The following is a 20,043-nucleotide window of genomic DNA, read 5'->3' as shown; positions in this document are numbered from 1 at the left end:
ATGAAATAACCATTTCAACTAACAGAATAATGAACTCCTGTCTTAAAAGGGGGACCAGACCATAACAAAAGGAGAATAGTACCTAATTAGCAATGGTCAATATGATTGCTGAAGGTTTAAACTAAGCATTTGAAGACTAAGATCTGCGAGCCATCCAGACCACTGTTTTAATGTGGGTGTATTATGTAATATGTTCTTGACACAACAATAGTGCATTAATGGTGGATTTATTCTCCTTTGTTATGTGATGCTTCTACAACGGCTACCGCATTATTGCTGTCTACAGGAGCTATAGCACAACAAAATAGGGACAAAAATAAATCAGAATGTTTGTGGTATAAAAAGTTGTGGAATTTCATCAGGAAACTTCAGGATATGCACTGACTGGAAATGAAGCAGTGTGGTCACCCTCCCAAACATGTGGGATCATGTACCGATAATATCATGAACACAAATAATCATAAATGTGTAATTTAAAAAGGATATCTGGAGGGGCCCTTAAATAGCCTACTTGATACATTTCATGGAAACTACAATGCTCAAAAATATTTTAAGAGACATTACATATATCTTTTGGAATATTTATTCATATTTTATGGGATTTCCCCCTTCCTCACAAAAGTCTGTTTTTCAGATATAAAACTTGTTTCTTTGTTCCCCCAGTTCTCTTTGGGTATATTTCCTTTCTTCCATTTTAATAGTGACCAAAGTCTTAAAAGCTTTAAGCATATCTAAAATGCTGACATGCTTGTCTAGGTCAGCCTTTGCTAACTGGATGCCCTTCAGATGCTTTTAACTACAACTCCCCATGAGGGGCTGTCTGGGCCTGCAAACTGTAATCCAAAAAATCTGGATGGTTGCAACAGATTGGCAAAGGTTGGCCTAGACCAGCAATGGGGGAAAGACCAAATCTTCCTCTGCTCAGGCCACATACATACCAGCTTAGTCAGAAAAATGAGTGCCCACCTGTAATGTCAAATAAAATATGAATGTCTCATCAGCCTCTGGAAGGTCATCATCACACACAGAAATGTACACAGTTCGATTAATTTCTTCCTCAGATATGTAAGCTGCTGCGTACGTATCAAAAAAGTCACCTGTATTGTCACCGTAAATCTGCAATACATACACAACAGAAACGATTACATGATACTTCTGCTCACATGTATATCCTGTGCCCACAAGTACACACCATACATTTAAAGCACATTTCTTCACCTCCCAAAGAATCATGCACCCTTAATAAACTACAGTTTCCAGCACCCTTAATAAATTACAGTTCCCAAGATTCTTTGCGGGTGGGTGGGTGAAATGTGCTTTAAATATGCTTTAAATATATGGTGTGTACACAGCCTTTAATGTTCCAATAACAATTTCCTTTGTGTATGATGTTTGTGCTCAGAGACAGCACCAGCCTGCCCCAGGGGCCCGCACCAGCATGCAAGCACGCACATCCCACCTGCCTCTCCCTCAAGGGCCCATCCTTGGGGGGGGGTTGATAGTGCTCCCTTCCACGATCTGCGGCACAGATCACAGAAAGGGAGCTCCCAGGCACCCCCTACTGCTGCACAGGCCCGTGACCCCCCTGCATGCTCCACCTGCCTCTCCCTTGACATAAATACTAGTTGTGCTGCGTGCGCAAGCCTGCCATCAACCAAGATGGCGGCAGGAGCATCAGTGCCTTAGGGAAACCTCGACACCATCTTGGTTGATGGCAGGCTTGCGCCCACAGCACAACCAGCATTCACATCAAGGGAGAGGTAGGTGGAGCATGCAGGGGGGTCATGGGCCTGTGCAGCAATAGGGGGTGCCTGGGAGCTCCCACACCGTGATCCACAGCATGGATCATGGAAGAGAGCACTATTTAATTAATTAATTAATTAATTAATTAATTTGTATCCCACCCTTCCTCCCAGCAGGAGCCCAGGGCGGCAAACAAAGCACTAAAACACTTTAAAACATAAAAAAAACAGATCTTAAAATACATTAAAACAAAACAGCATTAAAAAATTTTTTTAAAAAAACCTTTAAAAAGGGTTAAAAACATTATTAAAAAACATATTAAACAATTCTGACACAGATGCAGACTGGGTTAGGTCTCAACTTAAAAGGCTTGTTGAAAGAGGAAAGTCTTCAAAAGGCACCGAAAAGATAGCAGAGATGGCGCCTGCCTAATATTCAAAGGGAGGGAATTCCACAGGGTAGGTGCTGCCCTACTGCTGCACTACCTACCTACCCTAAGGATGGGCCCTTCAGGGGCCTCTTGGGACCCAGGGGCCCTCAGCCAGGGCCTGACCTGGCCGCCCTCTGTTGCCAGCCCTGTTTGTACTTGTCCTCATTCTAGTAAATAACTGATTTTGCCCTCTTCGATTTGCCAAGAACAAATTGGTGTGCCTGCTCAATCCAAAAAAACTTTTCCAATTTTTTCCTTCGCAATAAGCTAATGGTCAGAGCAGAACTTTGAAATAAAGAGAAAATAAATTAGCAACATTTCTTACCGACACAATTGCTGTGACATTCACTGGTTCTCCTGTTCTTTCAATAACAAGGCGTATAACTGTTGTAGTTGTTTCATTAACTACAAATTCTGTTTGTCCAGTGAACTTTACTTCTGTTTCCCCAGAGGTGAAACTGATGGACAATGCTACAAGGAGTGTAACTAGTAAATAGGCAGAGGGCATCCCTGGAAAGAAAGGAGAAAAACTGAAATGTGGCTATGAAAAACAAATAAGATACTGCATAGCATATGCAATTATGACCTTTTATACAGCTTTTTTGTCGCAGTACTCACTGGCACCTCTTTTTTTGCTGCCCATAGCAGCCATATAGCGATGGCACCCACAGCACTTTTATCAAGATATGAGTACTGGCACCTCATTTTTTTTAACAAAAAAATGTGTGTGTGTATACATATCTATGACTAATAACTCATACTTTTTAATATATATTTTTAGCAATTCCTTCATAAGTGCTTTCATATCAAATCTATTCATATTGTGCTTCAACTTGGCAAAACTGGAGGATCTACGGAGGTCATGTTTGCATTTCCATTTTGGCCAGATGTTGTGACCCAGGTCAGGGGGGAGGGCTGGCAGGAGAAGGACTCTGACTTTGAGGACTTGAGTGAGGGATTGAGGGAGGAGGTCTTGCAACTTCCCCGGCTTCCCCCTTCCCCTGTGGGAACACAGGGAGCGCTGTCAGAGGATGCTGTCAAGGGCACGCCCCCTGCTCCAGCAGCGGAGGAGACACCTGACTAGTTGGCAGATTCCCAGCCGGACGTCCAGCAGTTTCCCATGCCCACCCAGATGGGCAGCCCCCCTCAGTCAGAGGGGGAAGTCAAGGTCCAGCCCCTCTCCCCCCACTCTCGCAGGATTCAGAGGTGGAAAAACAACGGCCGGCACTTCGAAGGAGCAAACGTTTGTGTGCGAAAGGGAAGCCTTTTTAAGTGGTGGGGGAGACAAGGAAGGGGTGCTGAGTCAACGTCTGCAACTGGAGAGTAGGTTAGTCAGTGTCAGGCAGGGAAATAGTTCCTAGAAAGCATAGATAGTTGTATGAGTTGAAAGGCATTTAAGGTTGATATAACTTTAATAAAACGAGAAAGCTTTACTGAAATGTGTGAGCCTGCATTCCTCAGCTCCAAACAGGACAGTTTGACTCAGCCAACACCTTCTCTCTCCGGCGCCTCCATGACCGAAAGGATGGAGGCCAGCAGCGAAGCAGGGGAGGACCTTCAGGAAGCCATGCAAGCCGTGCTAACTGAACTTCAGAGCCTTCGAACTGAAACCCAGTCTCTTTGAGCCGAGAATCAAGCCTTGCGGCTATGGATGACTCAGCTGGTCACTCAGGGACTCCCTGTGCAGCAGGGACAGGGAGGCGCCCAGCCCCACCCGGCACCCAGGAATAAACCCCCTGTCGGAATGTCAACCTGCTATGGGGGGAAAGTCGAGTTATTTTCCATGTTCCTTGCCCAGTGTGAACTGTACATGTGTGTGCGATGTTTGGAATTTCCCAACAACGATGTGAAGGTGGCTTTTATCATCAGTCTCCTAGAGGGGGAGGCTGCCCAGGGGCTACCCCGCTGCTGCTTCAAAATGAACCTGTCCTGACTCAGTATACTGCTTTCGTTAATGCCATGGCTGAGATTTTCAAAGACCCCCAATGCAAGGAAATGGTGTCCAGACAGCTGGCATGCCTGAGACAAGGGAAAAATTCAGTTGGAACCTACACCAACTCTTTTCGCATCCTGGCTCAGGAGACAGATTTCAATGACTTTGGACTGATGTTTTTGTACCGTCCATGGGGGAGAGCCCATGCAAATTGGAGGGGCACGGCCACATTTGTCAGAGGAAGAGAAGGAGAAGAGGCAGAAGGAGGGCTTATGCCTGTACTGTGGGAGGGAGGGCCATGTGGCCAGGTCCTGCCCATCCAAGCTGGAAAAGGCGTTGGTGCAGGAAAACTACAAATCCCAGCCCTTCTAGAGGTCCAAGAGCTGGGATCAACTGTCAGCCAATGACCTCAGGTTGAGACACTCCCGTTGAGATCTGCTTTACCGCTACCTGTCTGCTTGGGCTTGCCAGCTGGGGAGGACTGTGATGTTCCTATATTAATGTATATATGTTAAGTGTTGGTTGTTTAGAAGATATATGGTAAGTAGTGAAAGAGGAGGGGGAGTGAATGGGCAGTAGAATGCTAGATGATTGGCTGAGTGTTTAAAATGGCTGAACGTATAAAAGGAAGAGTGAGAGTGGAATCAGGGGGGGAGAAGAGAACTGAGTGGGTTGCTTGGTGGGGTTTAGAGAGTTGTTTGACAGGAGAGAGTGGAGAAGGAGGGAGGTGGAGTTCGGATTAGTATTGAGTAAAACCATATGCTTATGTCCCTTAAGAAGAAATCTTGTTAATCTTGTTAGCTTTGTTATCTGTAATAAATACTTAATTTGGTTTACCAAAGGCCTGATCCTTGGCTGGGGTTTCACAGACCAGAAGGGAGGGTAAGGTAATGACCAAGGCTGAAGGGGAACTGTAACAAATGGTGGCAGCGGTGAAGAGAATAACAATACCAGTATTCAGAGTCTCTGGGAATACTAGTATTGGGACGTTACTGGTGGTTGCCTAGCAGGGGGATCTGTTGAGATCTGTGCTAGAGCGGGGAGAGAAACCATAAGAGAGAGCGGTCCGGACTGGTGGAGTCCCTGGTGGTGCCTAGTGACAGGCAGTAGCCACGCGCAGGTAGGAACCTGACAGGGAGAGCCAGGGAAGGACGCCTCACAAGGACATTCAAGTGTTTGCCACGGTCGATTCTGGGGCTTCTGGGACTTTTATGGACTTGGACTATGTTCATAAGCACAAAGTACCTATTACTGAACTCCAGACACCCCTCCCAGTGGAAACCATAGACAGCAAGCCGCTGAAGTCAGGAATGGTGTCCAAGGCTACTGTCCCACTGAGGGTAGAAGTGTCTGGGCATGTGGAATGGATAGCTTTTTACCTAGCTGCTTTACCCCATTTCCCAGTGGTGCTGGGTATGCCCTGGCTGGCCAAACACAATCCTGTCTCCTGGAAGGAGGCAACTGTGATGTTTCAGTCAGACTAGTGTGAGCAGCACTGCCAGCCCTCTGAGAGGTCTACGGCTTTGACTCTGGCCGCTATGACCCTGTAGTCAGAGACACTCCTGCCAGCAAAATATCAGGAGTTCAGGGATGTATTTGACAAGAAAGAAGCCACCTCACCACCCCTATGACTGTGCCATAGACTTGTTGCCAGGGGATGTATCCTGTTGGAGCGTATCTACTCCCAGTATGATACTGCTTTAAATGTATAGTGCAGGTGGGGCATTAGTTGTTCCTATGATGCCCAAGAAGTTGATCCACATTACTATCAATGCTAATTAGTACCTAACAATTTTAAAATGCAATATGGGGGGGGGGGCGCCAAAAGAAGCAAGAAAGCAAATAACAGGATTAAAAAAGTGAAAAAGAGAATCAGAACAATCTTGAGTTTTTGTTTTCACTAAGGATTCTCAGTACATCATATTAATGAACATTCATAAATGTAGCTTATTTCTAATTTGCCAAATGGCTTCCATATTGGTTTCCTCTCTAGAGCACAAATGTTATATCTAGTGCTTTTTAAAAGTGCTATGAGTGCCAGCTCATAATGGTTACCATGGGGGGGGGGAAGAAGAAGAAGAAGAAGAAGAAGAAGAAGAGTGATGCCAGTACTCCATACTGGTGAGTTCCATCAGAAAAAAAGGACTGGTTATATCAGGTATACAACTTTGTCTTGAGCATAAACAATGCACTTTTTGTAAACTCTGAGGTAACCTCTCTGCAAATATAGGCATGTCCATAATGAAGTAAGGGTGTCATTGACTTTTAGTTTCAGCAGTTACCTTGTCACAGACTAAGGAAGCATCTTCCCACGGTGTGTGCCTCTAGTAAATAATCCTGAAAATATGATCCTTACAGAGCAAGGTAACAACGTTTAGAGTTACTTGAATTCTATTACCTCTGCTAAGGGGCATTCTAAAACTATAAAGTTACTCCTGTGGAACAAGAGAAGTCTCATAACCATATCATCAATTATTCAGCTAGCAGAAATTCTTCCTTATTACATTTATTTGTACAATAATTTGTTTTTTGCAAAAACTGCCAAAAAAGTGTTTTAAACCAACTTTTCAGACAATCAACTCATAAAATTATTTCAGCTAAGGATGGGATGGTGTTTGAAAAAAACTTTTGGACAAACAACAAAATGTCTTACAAGTGTCACACAATATCATAAAATATTTTAGCATATAAATTAGTTCATATATCCAGTTTTGTTCTTTGAAATGAAAATAACTATATTTCCTTTTTTGCATGCACTGTTTGCCTTCAAATGAACTGAGAACAGATATTAAGATATAAATCATCTTACAACAACTATTCTCATGGAGGATGTAAAACAATGCTTCTAATTTGGAGGTGAGTCCCTCAATGCAATTTATTTAGTTCTCAGCATAAAATATATTTCTTATAATATTTTATGTCTCCTTTGGCAGAAAACAGGCATAGAGGTTCATTATTGTTGTTGTTGTTGTAACCTTTTTTCAGCATGTCACATTTCCAAAGAGAAGCCTCCGGAGGGGGAGAAAAAAAAAGTTTTCGGAATTAACACTGGCTCAGATTAAGCTCTGATTTGGTGATTAATAGCAGATTAAAAACAGAATTTCAATCCGATATTAATAGGAGCTGTCCCCTAGGACAGAATGTTCAGTGCTAACAGCGTTATTAACAATTAGGGTGCACTATTCAATCCAAGGAACAGGTTTAAATGATTTCCCAAACAATTCACATTTTTTGTATGTTGTTTAGTCAAGAGAACATATCTTCTCATTCAGTATTCTCAAACTGTTCTCTAAAGGACAAAACCAAGTAAGAGTTGTTTAAGGAAGATTTCTAGCCTCTGAAGATTCAGTACAGTAGGGCCCCTCTTTTCGGCGGCCTGCTTTTCGGCGTTCCGCTAATAAGGCAGCTTTCAATTGGAGTAAGGTCCCACTCATACAGTGCTTGTTCTGCTTTTACAGCGTTTTTCAGGCGTCGGGCACCATTTTATTGATGGAGTTCCACTTTTTGGTGGGTTTCACTTTTAGCCAGGGGTCTGGAATGTAACCCGCCATATGAGTGGGGCCCTACTGTACTCTCTGTTGCACTCAGTAATGATTAATTCACCCTAGTAGAAAATCACTGTGAAGAATGATTAAAACTGTTTCTGCAGTTGTGGGCTGGAACTGGTGCAATGCTCATCCTATGTGCTTTAGAAACATGTAATGTGCATTGTGCAAGTCCCACATCCATCACTCTCCCATCATTCTATCATGCCCTAGATCACAAATGGAGAACCTGTGGCCCTCCAGATGTGCCTGGCCTACAACACCCAACATCTTGCTCAGTTGGCCATCTTAGCAGGGACTGATCAGAGTTGGGTCCAACACTATCTGAAGGGCCACAAGTATCAATATCTGCTCTAACTAACACACACAACCCAAGGCAGGGTTGTAAACATAGGAAGAGACCTACTTCTTAATGGCAAGAAACACCAAGGGCAGGGAAGACATTTGACACTGGATCTAGTGGTGTTCTGACTGAACTGCTTTACTTTCACTTACATAAGTGTATTGTGGAAAGCAGAGTGTTGCCCAGTGGAAATAGAACCAGCTCACTGCTCACAGAGACACAACAGGAAGGAACAATGCCCCACATTCTCTGTTTGAAGGGAATACATCTCTACAGCTGTGGAAAAGGGGGGAAATGTTTATAAAGTTTATCTCGCCCCCTACAAACAAACAAAAAACAAATAAACAAGGAGTCAGCTTTTGAATGGACAAAGAAAAAAGGAAGCCATTTTCTCCAAATTCTTATCTCCTTAGGAAAGGGCTGGCGAACCAGTGGCCCAGATGCTGCTGGACTCCAATTCCAATGAGCCCCACCCAACATGGCTAATAGTCAGGTATGATGGGAGCTGGGAATCCAGAACATCTAGAGATCCATAAATTCCCCATCCCTGCCTTAAGACCTTAACTCCATTGACACTTTGAAGTACTGTAGTAGGAGGCAAAATCAACTTTGGACAAGGAGGCCTCAGTAATGGTCTTCATAATGGATTGAAGTGTGGGTGAAGAGTGGCAGATGAAATCTTCCCACATGTCCTCATTACCCAATTCATTGATGAGATCCATGATGGAAGAAAAGCAATACATAAATGAAATAAAACAAATAATAGAAATAGGGGCACTGCCAGGTCAATTTCTCTGCTTGGGGAAGCTGTTGTTGGGAATGACCTAGAAGTCATTATTCCCCCTGACTGGCCAGACTTGATATGGCTTCAATAGTGCGTAGTAGTTATATTACACACACAGTCGGGATCTGTGTCATTACAGTATCAGTATTACTGAAGCATCCAGGAGCAGTGCTAGTGCAGGGTTTTCTCATGCTGCATTCTTGTTGCATAAAAAGGAACATTTTACCGTACATATGTTGTTTCTAAATGGAAACAGCACACATGTGTTCTAAACATAGAACTATCTTCCCCTAATTCAATATTCACATACCCATTAACTGAGGGTACACATTCCACACATTCAGAGAAAAATCTTCAAACTATCCTAAATATCTTCGCAGAAGCATATGGAAAGCTTGGGCTCTTTCTTAATATCAAAAATACCAAAGTGCTTCATCAACAGGTGTGAACTAGACCCTCTGTAGCACCATCAATCCAGCTTAATGGTGAGACACTGGAGAACGTTGATCACTTTTCCTATCTTGGCAGCCATCTCTCTGTAAAAGCTGGCATCGATGCTGAAATTCAACATCGTCTGAGCTCTGCAAGTGCCGCATTCTCCCAAATGAAGCGCAGAGTGTTCGAGGATCGGGATATTCGCAGGGAGACCAAAATGCTTATTTACAAAGCCATTGTACTACCAACTTTGCTGTACGGCTGTGAAACATGGACTCTTTATAAATGTCACTCCCAACTTCTTGAAAGATTCAACCAATGCTGCCTCCGGAAAATTCTGCAAATTACTTGGGAAGAGAGACGGACTAATGTTAGCATTTTGGAAGAAGCAAAGACTACCAGTGTTGAAATAATGATCCTTCAACATCAAGTTTGTTGGACTGGCCATGTTGTTCGAATACCTGATCACCGTCTTCCAAAGCAGCTACTTTACTCCCAACTTAAGGATGGAAAATGGAATAACGGTGGACAGCAAAAGAAGTTTCAAGATGTTCTTAAAGCTAATCTAAAAAAATGTAACATGAGCATCGAGTCCTGGAAAGCTTTGGCCCATGAGCGTCCCAGATGGAGGTTGGTTATTATCAAAGGTGCTATGGACTTTGAAGAAGCACGAGTACAGGCTGAAAGGGACAAACAAGCTAAGTGGAAGGCATGTAAAGCGAATCCTGATCGCAACTTTCATCTGGAAACCTATGTCCTCACTGTGAGATGCTGTGTGGATCTAGAATTGGCCTCCACAGTCGCTTATGGACCCACTGTTAAAGGCCTTATCTTGGAAGACAATCTTACTTGGCCACAAGTGATCACCAATGAATGAATGAATGAGCGAATGCTCACATGGTTTGAAATCAAACATTTTTCTTTTGCAGAGCAGACTGAATTCAACTTATATGAAATCAAACCATGGGGAGGGGAGAAATGGGACTTGCAGTCAGTGCAATCAGAAACATAAAGGGAAATGCTTCCTTTGACCATGCAGTCTGATATCATGATGATGTCAGGTGATTGACAGGTGGCCAGCTCTGCCTACCTGTCTAAGTAGCCCAGACAGGAGGAATGTCAAGATCCATCCTGCTGGCTAGATCTAGTTCCCCACCCCTTATTTAAGTAACTAGACCAGATCAGAGTCTGTACTGATCCCCTAGCTCCCCTTTGAACCTTTAGGCTGAAGGGCAGCATATATATAAAATAGATAAATAAAATACCCACCCACATGGATAACAGGAACAACTCCAAGACCAGCACAGTGTGCAGACTCTCCAGTCACCCACAGGATAATTCATGGATGATTATGGGGGAAGCCAGGACTGTCTAAAGTGAAATAAAGGTCTGATGTGGGTGTGGCCACCTGATTAGCCAAGCAGCTGCAAGTCTGGCTTTTAGGACACTGACAGTTGGTTCTTACTGAGCATGTTCAGGCTTATCATTGACTTCAATGCTAAATTTCTTAAATTAATTAAAAATCAGCTACGCATTTTTTTAACTTTTAAACTGCAGAAGATGAAGGTCAGAGTAAGGTCCATAATAGGATTACAGGTATTCTGTGAACATGTCTGACAGAAAAAAGTCCAGCAGGGGTCTGGTTTTTTCTCTCTTGTTTTACACTTTGAACTCTCAATTCTCTCTGAGTGTTTTGTGTATTGCCATGAAAACTTAGATGTTTGTTCAGCAAGTGTTTCTGAGTTCAGGACTATAAGTTTGGTAAGGTTTTGTTTTAAAATGAGGTTATGGGAAGCATCAGAATGGTATGGGGGTATTTTCAATTTAACATTGTGGAATGCAAAATGCTGGCTATAGTATACAGCCAGTCTCGTATATCAAATCACGTAGTCTTGTTAACCTTTAAGAAGACAACCAATTGTGTCTGTGGTGCAGCTTTTTCATGAAGGCGATGGTAATTATTTTTTTAATGAAAAAAATAAGACACCTCTCCCATTAACTATCCATGACTGTCCAATTATTAGCTGATAAAATGTCCTTGAAATCAAACTTCTTTCAGGGAATATTGCAGGTTTGGAAGTCCAGGGTCAGAAACAGTGTTTGATTACTACTTCTGTTTTGTCATCAATTTCCGCTTATTTACACTCAAGAGAATACAATAATACTGTCTTATTCGGAGCCATATGTCCCTCTACTTTTTAAAAGGAAAGTTTAAGAAAACACACATGGGCCAGGCCAATGTTGAAAGTATTATTTCACATAAGGACAGCCAAATCATACTTATTTAAGGCTGCAGTCCTATGCTCACTTACCTAGGAGTATATCCCAGTGAGCTCAATGGGACTTACTTCTGAGCAGAGATAGAATTGTACTGTAAGTAAATTTATTGATTTAATATATTTATACTCTGCCTTTTGGCCGTTCCAGGCCCTCTGAGGCTGTTCCTATGTAAGCAGAGAAGCTGCTGTAGCATCCTTTGGGAGATAAGTAGGGCATATCTCTCCAGCTCTCTCCACCCTTGCTGCTAAAATGGGCAGGGGGAAGACCCTTATGGCTGCTACCCCAGCAGTTGAAACACTCCATGTTAGGATGGGTAACGAGGGGATAGCATTGCTGTCACCCTCACCTCAAAAAAAAAAAGCTCCTTGTGCATCTGTTCATCTTGCACTGCACAGAATTTTCATCCTTTGCACTGCAAGAACAGAGCACAGGATTGGGATCTTAAACTCTCAAAAGAATTAATATTATTCTGTATGTTGACTCCTTCCAAAGGAACAGACACCTATAAACCACCCTGCATGTGTTTGCTAAGTGTCATACTAAATTACTCGGCCAAGTCTGACAGCATACAGTTATATTTTAAATGCTATACAATTGTATTCAAGAGTTCTAGGATTACTCAACTTTACAGAAGTACATCAATTTTTATTAATTGTTTTAATGATGCTTCATGGCACAAAGATTCTTCCTTCCTTATTTTCATAGAATGCGCTCACAGAACTCCATTCCAGCAACAGAAAGGCACATTTGCATCCTTTTGATGAACTTAGATATTAGGCTCTTCTCCAATTTACTGTATGAATGAAACACATTTGTCCAGTCCGATTTGAAATCACAAGAATGCAGCATCCTGCCCTGCTACTGACCAAAGAAAATACAGCCTTCAAAAATCTGTCTAGATGACATCCTTTTCTTGCTCTGAGCACTGCATTTTAAAGCTTTACTAAACCACAATTTAACAACCACTATGTCATCATTATAATCATTCCTGTATTAGTTAAGTGTTTTGCTTTCCATGCCCTATGGCACCCCTAGAGATCAAGACAAGGAAAGTTCTTTGTTGATTAGTTATTTAAGACCAGCAACAATAACCATGCTCGAAAGAAAAACGCTCTGAGAGGATTACACAAGGGCCAGTTCTCAACAGCACCAAGCTGAGGAAAGCAAATTACAAACCCCAAGTACTTCATTGCATGTAACCAAAGTGGCTGGTTGAAATGCTAATTGCCTTTCAGGACCACTAAAGGCAGACAGTGTGGCTTTGGCTTCATGGGAATTACATGCATTTTTTTCTCCCCCACTTTTCTGCACCATTGTCTTGCTGAGAAGGATTCCAAATCTATTCAGAGAGGTAACTCCTTCCCCAGTACTTCAGATTGCTTTGGTCTGCCAAATCTATAACAGATGGCTGAATTAAGGTCATGTTAAATCTCCACTAAAGCTTGGAGGAGTCCAAGACTGACCTAGCAGTAACAACTGGGGAAACGAAGGCCAGTTTCTTGAATCTAATGAGAGACAGCAGTCACAAATATATATGAATATTCACTAAAAGGCAAAACCAAAAAAAACCTTGCAGATGAAGAATGTACCTATAGGCAGAGAAAGAGGAGGTCAGGTCTCTTGCTCCCCTGGAGCTGCCTAATTCCCTGCTTTTTAAAATTTGATAGAAATATCTGTTGGCGATAGGTACCTTCTTAAACCACAAGGTGTTTTTTTTGCCTATTAGTGAATTTCTCTGCTTTTTAATCTGGAAGGTAAGAAATGGGATCCTGTGGAAGTTTGCTGAGAATGGATTGATCATTTGCATACTTTTTGAGTTCAATGGGATTTACCCCTGCGCAATCATGCTTAAGAAAGATGAAACTGACCTGGAGGAGGGGCAGGGAGGGGAGGAGGAGGGCAGAAAGGGGAAGGGGAGGAGGAGGGCAGAAAGGGGGAGGGGAGGGGAGGAGATTGAGTGGGTGGGCACTGGGCAAAGGGGAAGCCCCATTCCTTTCCAAAGGAAAACACTGTCAACAGTATCATTCTTTTTCAAGGTTTCCCTCACCTTTTTATTCTTCAGCAGGCACATGCAGTCTTCCACCCAAATTTGAACCGATGCTGTCCGTGGCCACATCCACACCAGACCTTTATTTCACTTTGGACAGGCATGGCTTCCCCCAAAGAATCCTGTGAAGTGTAGTTTGTGAAGGGTGCTGAGAGTTGCTAGCAGATGCCCTATTTCCCTCACAGAGCTACAATCCCCAGAACATGGGCTGACTGTTAAACCACTCTGGCCACTGGAACTCTGCCAAGGGAATAGGACTCTCCTAACAACTCTCTGGACCCTTTACAAACTATGCTTCCCAGGTTTCTTTGGGGGAAGCCAGAACTTTCTAAAGTGAAATAAAGGTCTGGTGTGGGTGTGGCCACCTGATTAGCCAAATGAAACAGCTACGAGTCTGGCTTTTGGAACACTGACAGTTGATTCTTATTTAGCATGCCCATGCTTATCATTGACTTTAATGTTAAATTTCTTAAATTAATTAAAAATCAGCCAACCATTTTTTTAACTTTTAAACTACAGACAATGAAGCTCAGAGTATGGGGCAATGCCGCTAATAAGATTAGAGGTGCTTTGTGAATATGGCTGATTTTTAATTAATTTCAACAAATTATGAGACCACTAAAAGAAATAGTCCAACAGGGGTCTGGATTTTTTTCTCTTGTTTTACACTTTGAACTCTCGATTCTCTGAGTGTTTTGTGTATCACCATGAAAACGTAGGGGGTTATTAAGCAAGTGTTTCTGAGTTCAGGACTATAAGTTTTGTAAGGTTTTGTTTTGAAATGTATTTATGTCAAGCGGCAGAATGGCATGGGGGGTATTTTCAATTTAACATTGTGGAATGTGAAAAATCCATGCTGGCTCTCATGGCTGTATAATAATTGAACTTGATGGAGCATATTTACCCCATAAAGGAAATGGTTCCCTTCACTATATTCAAAATTTGAGGCTATCAAAGAGGTTATGTGTGTATTTTGCATTGTCATAGGAATTCAACAGCAACATTTATAGCATTTTATAAGGATTACATTGTAAAGAAATTGTTTCAAGACTAGACTGGCTGATGTACTGAAAGCCACAGTAACTTTGCAAGTGCTTGAACAAATATTGTTACAGTACTCCCTTTCTGTAGCAGCCATAAGATTTTTAGCATCACCAATTCATCTAAAAACATTTTTTAAATATAAAATGAGCCCTCAATCATTCAAGCCCTCTTAACCTGAACCCCCATTTTCCCCCAAGAAACAGAACACATTTTTCTGCACAGTTGAATTTCTTAAGTAATCAGAAATGGGATTATTTATAAGTGTAGCTTTCTTAAGACAGTAATGCCATCCTTTGGATTATAGTGGCAGAATGATTTCTACAGTTATCTGGTTTGACAGTCCCTCTGCTTTATGGAAGTGGCATTTATCTTTAAAATAAAAAGCTATCTCTCTATATATCCCTCAAAGCTTACTTCTTTTTAACAGAAGAGTCAAAATAAATAAATAAATAAATCCTTATCTGGCATATAACTAAAATAATGCTATCAGCTTAAGTATTTCTGATACTTACTTTGATCCTAACCTAAAAACAGAATAAAACTAAATTGGTTCTAAAGTGGCAAAAGTTCTATTGAAATAAATTAAAAATGCTTACATATGTAACCCTGTACACATGTTAAGTGATTTGCACTCTGCAGAAATCAGTATGTGGACTCTTCACAACATGAGGCTTGAGTTAAATATTTCTTCTTCCTAAGTCATTGTATCCCTGGACTCAAATTGACATGTGAGCAGTGGAAGCAATACTAATTATGAGAATTTTCAAATATATTTTTTCAAAGCAAAACACTTAGCGTCAATAATTTGAGATTAATAATTCCACAGATCTCATTTGTGTAAATCTCAACAAGTTTAGAGACATTTAACTCTACTCACTCAGGTAGACCCTTTAAACTAAGTAATGGGATACTCATGTAACTAAAATGTACCAGATAAGCATTCTAAACTATATCACATGTTCACATTTCTCCACAAATTTGAGGGCTTTATGATATCAGATGATACTGGCTCCCAACATTTTCAACAGAGCAATGCTGGGAAGGCTAGACTGAAGGAGATGTTTTCTATAATCAAATGTTGGGCATGATGCAACCTGAGTAAAGTCTCATTTCTTTTACTGGCAAAGTTAGAAAGTATTTGCTTATTTTGTTTGTTACAAAGAATGGGACAGAAGGACTCCGTTTTGTCTGTATTTTGTCCACATTTGTCCCATAGTTAATTTAAAAAATGCACAAAGACTTAACCAAGGTTTACATTTTATTAGGCTCATTCCAATCCCATCTAAAGCTTTTCAAAGGCTGCCCTGCGCCTTTTGTTGTATTTGCAATTTCTGATCAAAGCTGCAGTACTCACAACAAGACATTTTGCTAGCATTATTAAAAACTTCCCATTTTTTAAAAAGCAATGACAGTGTCCATGCTGTGATCCATTTGAACGATTGAAGCCAGTTATATATGGTTTAAGCCTGTTATCATCTGGTAAGGGAATCATGATGAGTCCAAACCTAAAGCCACTGTGATACAGCAGATTTATTTCACAATTTAAGGTGCAAATATATGAAATAATGATTGTTTCAGTTGTATGGACATTCGACAACAAATTTATTAATGGTCTGGCAATTTTAACAATAGCAACACATGAATACAGTTTTGCTAATGCAGCTTAATCCTAAACATGCTTATTTGGAAATTGTGTTCATTGGAACTTACTCTAAGGAAAATGTGCATAGGTTTGTAGCCTTAATAACTCAGAATGATGCAGCCAACATTAAACACCATTAAAGCTGTAATCCTATACACGTCTTCCTGAAAGTAAGCCCCTCTGAATACAGTAGGACTTGCTTCAGAGTAAGGCATAGGATTGTACTATAAGGCTTTATTTTATGGACATTTATTAGAAAGTAAGGCTGCAGTGCAATCCTACCTGGGAGTAAATCCCATTGAACCCAATGGAGCTTACTGCTGAGTAGACATGTACTGGACTGCAGCCTAAGTCTCATTGCTCTAAGTAGACCTTACTTCACAGTAAACATGCATAGGACTGAGTTGTATACCCCATCCATTTTATTCCAGAGAGGTAAGCATACTTGATTTTGCACTGAAATCAGCATGACATATAGCACAATCCTATATATGTCTACTCAGAAGTGAGTCCCAATGAGTTCAATGACTTACTATAGGGTAAGTATATACAGCATGACAGCCTTAAAGGCATTTAACATCATGCTCTTAACATCTCTGTAGATTGTTTATTTCAGAATTTCCAGTGTAATACTGTACTCAGTTTCCCAGTTATTGCATCCTAGATAAGAATGAAAGCCTCACATGAAACATAGGAAGAATTTCAACTGTGTAGTGTATGGTCTTTGTTCTATATTTACTTTACTTTCATGTAAAAAGTGTTTTGCCCCACCAAAGAACCTTATATAATACATCCATGGAGTAAAAAGTATTTAAATGGCAGAAGATACCTGAAGCAACAAGAGTACTGAAGTTCTACTCCTGAGTAATGCATAATTAAACATTATGGGCTGCATCCAGCTAAGTCACACTTACAGTACACTCGCTGAAATTATTGGCCTTCAGCAAGCCATGACTGACAAGACCACTGAATTCAGTGAGTCTACCCTCTCTGAGTACCAGTTAATCAGATTATACCACCCATAACACATAATAAGCACCCTGGCAACTGCCCGCCCAGTAGTGACGCATAGCTACAACACTTTTAAAAGCCAGGTAAAGCATTCTTAGAAGGGGGGGAGTTTTTATTTACTTTGAGTTCTTGTTTTACAGAAAGGTTTTACAGTCATTCAGGCAAAACAATCACATCAACTGGTTGTTTTTTACCCGATTCCTCCCCTCCCCACTAAAAGAAATGCAAGACAGCAACTTGGGAAAGCGTTTTTCATTTTGCCTTCTGAGATAGAAAGAACTGCGGGCGGAGGATGCGGATAGCTCCTCTCCCTGCTTTTCTCACGAAAAAAAGAGGGGAAAAGACGCTTGTCATTGAAATAACGGTAAAAGAGGAATTGCAGTGGACTGGGTCTATGTGCGCATACACCGCTTTCCGTGGGCTTTGTCGTGATGCCCAGAGCCCAGGACTTTCCCCTTGTCTTACAGCACAGTCCTACGCCTGTCTATTCAAAGGGAAACCCGCTTAAGTTCAAGGCGGCTTAAGCCTAGGGAAGCGGCTACAAGGAGCTGCCGCCTTTAGGAAGGCGAAACGAGACGGCGACTACCGGGAGATTCAAGAGGAGGAACCCTTTCTGGTCCAGCCTGAGCAGAAGCCCCTTCACCGCCCGCCAGGCGAGCAGTCCGCTCCAGAAGAGAAAGGCGGCTGGCTCGCCTGACAGCAACAGGTGCTCCGACGGCAACAGGAGATAAAGAAAACTTCGCAGACCCGCCGCCAGCAGCAACCCAAAGGCACCTACCTAGACCCGGGGATGTGGACATCAGCGTCCCGTTGACTCGCCCGCCGGCCAGCCAGCCAGCCGCCCGCTTGCGCCCTGTCACTCACTCCTGCATTCCGCGGTCCCCCATGGCCAGCCCTCCAACGGCTCCCGGCCGCGTTGCAGCCTGGACGCTCTTCTCCACCTCCTCTCAGCTCTTGCTGCTGCCCTGCTCTTCGCCGCCTGGGAGGAGACAAGTGGGCCACCCACCCCGCGGCCCCTTCCTGAAGGGGTCGAAGGGACTGCTTCAGAGAGGCTGGCTGGCTGGCTGGGGCTGGCTGGCTTTCCAGGGAGTGAAAGAGCCAAAGGTGCGGCTGGAGGACTCTCTGGAAAACGACGCAGAGTTCTTTTTCGCCACCTCTGTTAGCTCTCTGGGCATTGGCTAGGGCTCGTCTCTCATTTATTTATTTATTAATTGATTTATATCCTGCCCTTTCTCCCAGCAGGAGCCCAGGGCGGCAAACAAAAGCACTAAAAACACTTTAAAACATCATAAAAACAGACTTTAAAATACATTAAAACAAAACATCTTTAAAAACATTTCTTAAAAAAGCTTCGAAGACATCTTAAAAAAGAAAAAAAGGTTAAAAACATAGTGTTAACATTAAAAGCAATTCCAACCCAGACAGAGTGGGATAAGGTCTCAACTTAAAACGCTTGTTGAAAGAGGAAGGTCTTCAATAGGCACTGAAAAGTTAACAGAGATGGTGCCTGTCTAATATTTAAAGAAGGAAATTCCACAAGGTAGGTGCTGCCACACTAAAGGTCCTATGTTGTGCAGAACGGACCTTTCATGAAGATTTTCTGAAGTATGCAGCCCTGGAATACGTGACAGTCTATGACAGAAGAGAGCGTTTGAGGTGCAGAGTGAACTCTTAGGCCTTGGTCAAGCGATCATATTTTGCTATTGCTGCTCTTTTTGTGTGACGGAGATATTCCTTCAGGGCTGAACTTTGGTTGCAGAAACATGGCTTTTTTCAGCGTTATTATCCACCCTAGGAAAAAATGATTCTCCTACAAAGCAGCTCAGTCAGTGTGCTATTTCATGTCATGCAGGATGCTGCTGTGCAACAGGGATGGACACTATTGGATGATGCTTCTGTCAGAAATATTGAATGTCTGGTTACAATGTCAGTATTTTAATTTTTATTTCTAGGCTGCTTTGAACGGTTTGTCAAAAAGCTGCCTATAAACCTCAATAAATAAATGAGGAACACTGCCACCCACCTCTCCTCCATGTTGAATAACCCCTTCCTTTACAAAATAACTTTTAAAAGTCCGCAAAAGTTCATACCATAATAAATGTGTTAGTCTTTAAGGGACTACAAGAAACTTTGTTTTTGAAATGGAGCCTCTGTACCCACAGCACAGTGAGGAAAACTATCAGAGGCTTCTCCAAATTTTGCCTTGAGAATCTCAGGCAGATCTCAATGTTTGCTGAGAGCAGAGCCCAGTTTTACTGATAGAATGTCACCACAAGTAAGTACATTTAGATTACCATTGACCCAGCAAGATAAAATGAAATCGGTAAGGCTCTTTTTGCTAATTTTTTGGCTTTCCCCACCCCAAGTTCCTATCCTATAATTGTCAGTGAGTTTTACTATTATTGTTGATAGCAGTAGTAGCAGTGATACAAGGTACCTCACAACGACAGAATATTATTTTTCCCATTGAATAATGCAGAACAGTGCTTATGTTTACAATGATTTTTCTACTGCATTGCGGTTTTTCTCAGACCGACAACTGCTTTAAGTCAGACAAGGCCTGGGCAGTGTCAGTAGGAGCCTGTCATTATAATCTCACAGCCCCCTCCTCCGCCATCCTGTCAGAAAGGTTTTTACTGCCTGACATAAGGCACTCCCAAGCCACAGCATGCTGCCTGCGTAACTGTTTAAAAAATGGAAATGGACTGCCTTCAATAATAGAATCATAGAATAGTAGAGTTGGAAGGGGCCTATAAGGCCATCAAGTCAATGCAGGAATCCAAATCAAAGCATTCCCAACAGATGG

General features: G+C 42.1%; 1 protein-coding gene across 8 annotated transcripts in view; it reads right to left on the bottom strand.

Moving 5' to 3' along the window:
* Positions 1–18,316, bottom strand: part of ADGRV1 (adhesion G protein-coupled receptor V1) — a 432,032-nt gene extending 413,716 nt beyond the window's left edge. For 5 of the 8 annotated variants that reach the window (XM_061622198.1, XM_061622202.1, XM_061622203.1 and 2 more), the window contains exons 1-3: positions 18,016–18,316; positions 2,499–2,683; positions 967–1,116 (exon numbers count right to left, since the gene is read on the bottom strand). In XM_061622198.1, the coding sequence (XP_061478182.1) occupies positions 967–1,116; positions 2,499–2,683; positions 18,016–18,037 (357 nt within the window). In that variant the 5' untranslated portion in view covers positions 18,038–18,316. The remainder of the gene's footprint in view (positions 1–966; positions 1,117–2,498; positions 2,684–18,015) is intronic. The other 3 variants (XM_061622196.1, XM_061622197.1, XM_061622200.1) reach the window with 1 other exon arrangement.
* Between the last annotated feature and the right edge of the window lie 1,727 nt (positions 18,317–20,043).

The sequence above is a fragment of the Rhineura floridana genome, chromosome 1 (assembly GCF_030035675.1).
Source record: "Rhineura floridana isolate rRhiFlo1 chromosome 1, rRhiFlo1.hap2, whole genome shotgun sequence".
Taxonomy (NCBI): Eukaryota; Metazoa; Chordata; class Lepidosauria; order Squamata; family Rhineuridae; genus Rhineura; species Rhineura floridana.
This window is presented reverse-complemented; position numbering and strand designations above follow the sequence as displayed.